The following is a 6,244-nucleotide window of genomic DNA, read 5'->3' on the forward strand; positions in this document are numbered from 1 at the left end:
AAACCCACAAAGCCAAATACGAAAACTCAATTGAAAGACAGAACAAAGTCAAACTGGAGGGTCAAAGTCATGAATTCACGTTACTTGACGAATTCAGAAAGGTGAAACTCACTCAGATACTTGTCCTATTTTCTAAGACAATTGGCTTAGGTTAGGATTTGGACTCAAGAGTTATCTCCCCACATATACCATTGAGATACTACGATAGGGTACGCTCATCTTGGCAATTCAGGAAAGTTGATACCCAGTACCTACAATCTACATAAAATCCACACATGTACATACATATATATTCTAAACTAAATAGGCAATGGTAGCGAGTGATACATCATGTAGATCCCAACTAGCAGGTGACTATGACTCCCTTCGTTAACCACATCAGAAATGTCAATCATAAAGTAAAACATACACATACACCATACTTATGCAAGTACAGGGTAAGTATCCATAAAACTGCATTTAAATCATTCATCTAACTAACATCATGCAATAACTGAAAATCACTAAATGAACATACATGTATCATCATCAAAATAATCATAAACACTTGAAATAACTAAGTAACTCAACACATATATAAATTGAGTATGAAATACATCTAATCAAACTCGGTAATCAAGTAACGATAATCATAAAACATAATCATGAAAATACCCTAAAAGAATTCAGCAATACAACATAAAAGTCAACTAGGGGTAGTTATTACACAAAACAATGTTACTATTTTGAAATTTGTAATAGAGATTTTAGTTGAAATCACTTTAAAAACAACAATCCCTTAAATTTTCTTTTATTAACATAGTCATAATTGGTTGGTCTCAGTTAATAGTTGAAGTCACTTGTATTTGAATCAAACTTGGCTTTTGTTTAAAGTTTTTATAGCCAATGTGATTATATGTACTTGTAATTGGATTATAGATATGATTAAAAGAACTTTGAATTTTTTAGTGAAATCATTTAGTGATTTAAGGCTAAATACGTTAGGGTGATATGCATAAAACTAGAGGGCAAATAAGAAACGGGGATGAAGCAATATCTACATAGTTGTAAATGGCTCTAGTAATCAAGGCATTCAAGTGGAAGGAAACTAAATGCAATCAAATGGTTTAATGATCCTCATAATGTCAATTTGTGTTATCACTTAATAACTTCTACATGTTATCTCTATCTATTCTAATACTACTTTTGTGACTCCTATAATAGACGAGTTTTTGTTTTCACTAAAGGATACAATATCAACTCAAAAGAACATATTGCATAATCATTCCAATATGTAAAAAACATTCAATTAAGTGCATATAGAATGCAACTTAATACAAAATACACTTACTCAACAATATGTTGATGTGCATTTTATGTTCTTGTTCTTAATATAATTCTAACAAAGACTTCTCAAAAGTGATACTTTGATAAGCCATATGACACACCATCATTCTTATTGATTAAACTATGAACTCTTAAGAAGTATGTATGTGCTTGATAGTTTAGTAACAATTTCATCTTACATGCTTTAATTAGAAGCTCAGGAGGTAGATAAATGGAAGCGAATAGGGGCAGTTGTATTTAATATACATTCAAATGTCATCTTGTACTTGGATTTCAGATATGATTAAACAAACTTTGAATTGTTTGGGTGAAATCATGTAGCACAAAAGGCCAACAAAGTTGGGGTGACAAGAACAACATTGAAAGACAACCAAGGGACAAGGAGGAAGCAATATCGATATACTTGTCAATGGCTCTAGAGATTGATGCATTCAAGTGGGAGGAATCTAAATGTAATCAAATGATTTTATGATTCTCTTAATGTCAATTTGTGTTGTCACCTAATAGCTTTATTATGTTTGTATTCTTTACTAATCTAATTCTGTGACTTTTCTAAATACATAATTTGATAAATGGTATGACGCACCATCATCCTTACCAATTAAACTACAAACCCTTAAGAAGGAAGACTACTATTGATTATTTGTCATCAATGTCATCTTGCATGCTCTCTAATTAGAAGGTGTAGAAGCCGATAAATGGAAGGCAATAGGGGCCCAATTGCATTTGATATGCATTCCAACAACTACCACCTTGAACCACTTGAGACTCCACTCAATTTCACCACCAATATCAGATCAAAATTCTTGCCACCAATCATAGTATTCGCTACATCCTTCCACCATGGTAGCACGCGTGATGTTGCAAAAGTTTTTTTAATTTCATTGTCTTTATATATACATATTTGGGTTTCACCAAAAGTCCACCATTGAAAGGCAAAGATGCAAAGTCCACGCTTTGTACTTGAGCTGCTTTGTGCTGCTGCACTTTTTAGTGTCAGAATCATGGAGTGATTCTTCTTCGCTACTCACTCCGACATCTCTGGCGTCTTTGTTTATCACTGAAGGAAACCCACCTCAAAGTTATCAGGGTGAGTACTTAGTACAAGCAGCATGTTTTTTCACTGCCACTGTCCACTCTAAAATCATGCCTCCTCTTGTCTTTTTCAATTGTCAAGATTAGCAAGAATGGATGTTTTAGGAGTTTTCTATCAATCTTAACTTGTGAAATGTGGGTTTAGATAAGAGACACTATTATAATGGAGCAATTGGGTGTGAGACATTATTATATTTGAGGAAACATGTATTAGTGAGCACTGAGTGGCATTCAGAAATTAGAAGTTGTGGCGAATCAATGGGATTCACTTTGCCTGTGCGTGCAAGATAGCAATGACACCAAATCTGTCAATCCCATGCGCGCAATGAGAATTCCGTTTCTTTCCCTTGCTAGCACATTATATATATATATAATATATGCATCTTACCCACTTCATTCAATACTGCTCCGTATATGTTGCTTATTCACTCCTTCCCAACAAGTTCCCCCTTCTTCCTCTGCCTCTCCGGCTTTTTCTTGTAAGTTCATAGCTCCTTATTGCTTTTGTTTCTGAGGATGGACTGAGCAAATGTCCGAATCCTACTCTTGTTGTTGCTTGGCTTTCCAAAACTGTGTTGATTGTTTATATCTCTCTTCTTTCTCATGATGAATTAGTGTCCACTGTTCGTTGTTCTCATCTTTTTAACAACAGATTTTTCTGATAATGGGTCAATTGAATAGTTTGTCAATCTCCGAGTTCTTATGATGGATTGGTCTTGATTGTTATTCGTTCTCTGATGATAGATTAGTGTCAATTGTTTACCGTTCCCCTGTTTCTGATAATGGATTTTTAGTGCTGTTTGTTTGTTACTTCCCTGTTTCTAATATAGATTAGTGCCGATTGTTTGAAGTCCTCCTCTTAAAAAAGAGTAGATAAGTGGTCATGGTTTGTTATTCTCTTCTTTCTAATAATGGTTTCATGTCTGCTCAATATAAAAGAAAATATATTGGTTTCATGTTGATTGTTTGTCGTTGCTCTGTTTCTGATATAGATTAGTGTCCATTGTTTGTTATTCCTCTCATTTTAACGATAAATTAGCGTATATTGTTTGCTTTTCTCCTAGTGTAGATTGTTTGTTCTTCTTCTCATTCTGATGATGATTTAGTGTCGATTGTTTGTTCTTCTTCTCATTCTGCTGACAATTTAGTGTCGATTGTTTGTCATCCCCCTGTTTGTGATGATGGATTTTAAGTGTCAATGGCCATTCCCCTGCTTTGAATGATGGATTAGTGTCCAATGATGTTAGTTCTGTTAAGTCCATTCTTTGGGCTAAGTATTGTTTACTATTCTCTTCTTTTTAATGGCAGATTAGCATCAATTGTTTGTTCTCTTATTTCTGATGATAAAGTACTGGCAACCACTGTTACTATTCCCCTGTTCTTTCTTATGATGGATTATAATGGTTGTTTACTAATATGCTTCCGAATGTAGATTCCAAAATTGATTCCAGAAATAATCTTTTATATAAAACTTTAGTTGACATACGTCAAAAAAGGTGTTAAAAGTTCATATATCCATGTCTGGTATGTGAATTTACCAAGCTTTTAAATTAGATGGAAGCCCAGTAAGAGGATTAATAATTTACTTGTTTAAAAAGTCACATTTCCTTGTCCGCTCTGTGAATCTACTAAGCTTTTGGTTTAGATGGAAGCCCAGCGAGAGGATTATATTGATTTAAGATGGGTTTGTTTGCAGGAGATTATATTGTTCGAGAGTAATGCGAAACATCTAGAGCAGGTTAAATGGGTTCTGATGAGATTGAAGCAGGGGTTTGTCCTGGATTTGAAGGGTTTGAAAAGAGGCTTGAAATTGAATTCACATGTTGCGAAAGAGCAGAGCAGAGTGGTGATGGCGATGGAGTGAAGGTTAAGGAGAAGGAGAAGAGGTGGTTGAGGTCTTTGGAAGTGTCAGCCCTGGAGGAGATCCTGAGTGCAGCACAGTGCAGCATAGTTTCAGGCCTCAGCAACTCTGACTTGGATTCCTACGTGCTGTCTGAGTCGAGCCTGTTTGTGTACCCACTGAAGATCATAATCAAAACATGTGGAACCACACAGCTTCTCAACGCAATATCTCCCCTGTTGAGCCACGCATCAGGGCTGTCTTTGAGAGTGAGTGGATGCAGATACAGCAGAGGGGCATTTCTGTTTCCCCAAGCTCAGTCTTTTCCCCACACTGATTTCAGGGAAGAAGTGTTCTTCCTTGAAAACTACTTTGGCGCCTTGGTGTCCAAGTCCTACAAGCTCATGAATGGTGCTTGGCACATTTACTCTGCCCAAGCCAAAACCCTGCCAATACCATCTTCACCCTCTTCCTCTTCTTACACTTTGGAGGTCTGCATGACTGAGATTGATGCATCATTTGCCTCTCTGTTCTTCAAGGAAAATGGGCTTGAGAGCGCAAGAGAGACGAGCGTTTCATCCGGCATAGCAAAGATCCTTGAGGGCTTCGAGGTATGTGATTACGCCTTTGATCCATGTGGCTACTCCATGAATGCCATTGGTGGGGATACCTCTGCATATTCTACCATTCACATAACACCGGAGGAGAATTGCAGCTATGCCAGTTTTGAAATCATGGAGACCACCACAAATATGGATCGTCTGAAGGCCTTGACATACAAGATTGCATCTTCATTTCGCCCTGGAACATTGTCCTTCTCTCTGTATCGGCCTACTCATGAGCATGAGGAACAAGGATCAAAAGCTCTTCATTTTCATCTCTCTGGCTATGAATGCACTGAACCCATTCATAAAACTTTGCCTGGAGGTGGATTGCTCGTCTTCTTCTCTTTCTCAAGAATTGCCCAAAGTGTTTGATCACTTCAGAGCTTAAAGAGCAGGGCAGGTTGTTTGTAATCAGAACAGATTTTCTTGCAATTCAATGATAACCTCTCTTTTCAATCCAAGATACCCATTTTGAATCGTAATCAATCTGCCCATCGAATGTAAATGTAGAAAGAATGAAAGACGGTAATTAAATTCTATCGTTTCCCAACATGGAGCACTTTCGAGCTTTACCGTTCGCTGAAGCCATTCGTGCAACATCTTTTTCTGGGCATGGAAGATGACTAAAAGGTTTTGGACATATCCACACTCGAAAAGTTAATTTTGGGCAAATGTTATATATAGATAGGGTGTGGATAAGGTGTAGAATCAGTATTTGACTATTGAATTGATATTGTTTGAATCTAGTCTAATTTTAAACATGTATATAGATATAGATAATGGAATTTGAAAATAGTATTAAATAATATTTAAGTTATTGATAATGGTTTCAAATAGTGATTATTTTAATATCTAAATTTAAGACTTATATAATATTAATATTAGAATATGTGTAAGTGCATGATCAAGGTTTAAATATTTAAATCATTATAAATATTGGGTTTTTTTGTCATAGATTGTACATTTAATAGAATATGCTCAAATATACTACCATCTTCATCATAAAAGGATAGGTTTATTGGGTAAATGTTTTGATTAAGTAAAAACAGGTTTTAAAGGATCCAAAACCTTTTACAAAGTAGCCAAAAGTCTAGAGAAAAAAGCATAAAAGATAACATCTAAGTCTAAAAGCATAGTTCACCAAATAACAAGCCTCCAGAAAAAGCAAAGAAAAATAGAAAAACAGGAAGCCAACCAGAAACAGAGTTGAAAAGACAGCAAAGGGACAGCAAAAACCAGCACTTGAACAGCTACATAGTCTTCATCAGGTTAGCAGATTGGCCTGCCAAGATGTGCATATTCTTCGTAGTGGCCTTCACATTTATTGGGTAAATGTTTTAACAACATAGAAAACTTAATTTTTATTTAGAACAAAAAG

The 6,244-nt window shown here is 35.7% G+C and overlaps 1 protein-coding gene across 2 annotated transcripts; it reads left to right on the forward strand.

Annotated features, from left to right (window-relative positions):
- The first annotated feature begins 2,167 nt into the window (after positions 1–2,167).
- LOC149538680 (S-adenosylmethionine decarboxylase proenzyme-like) lies at positions 2,168–5,416 on the forward strand. 2 transcript variants are annotated; one of them, XM_089802917.1, is made up of 2 exons: positions 2,168–2,416; positions 4,118–5,416. In XM_089802917.1, the coding sequence occupies exon 2, from the start codon at positions 4,165–4,167 to the stop codon at positions 5,236–5,238; it is 1,074 nt and encodes a 357-aa protein (XP_089659043.1). In that variant the 5' UTR covers positions 2,168–2,416; positions 4,118–4,164; the 3' UTR covers positions 5,239–5,416. The 2 variants fall into 2 exon arrangements, with proteins under 2 accessions (XP_089659043.1, XP_089659042.1); XM_089802916.1 differs by lacking the exon at positions 2,168–2,416 and adding an exon at positions 2,821–2,900.
- The last annotated feature ends 828 nt before the right edge of the window (positions 5,417–6,244 follow it).

This window comes from Cupressus sempervirens, chromosome 9 (assembly GCF_028749045.1).
Source record: "Cupressus sempervirens isolate cs-2001-9-10 chromosome 9, ASM2874904v1, whole genome shotgun sequence".
NCBI classification, from domain to species: Eukaryota; Viridiplantae; Streptophyta; class Pinopsida; order Cupressales; family Cupressaceae; genus Cupressus; species Cupressus sempervirens.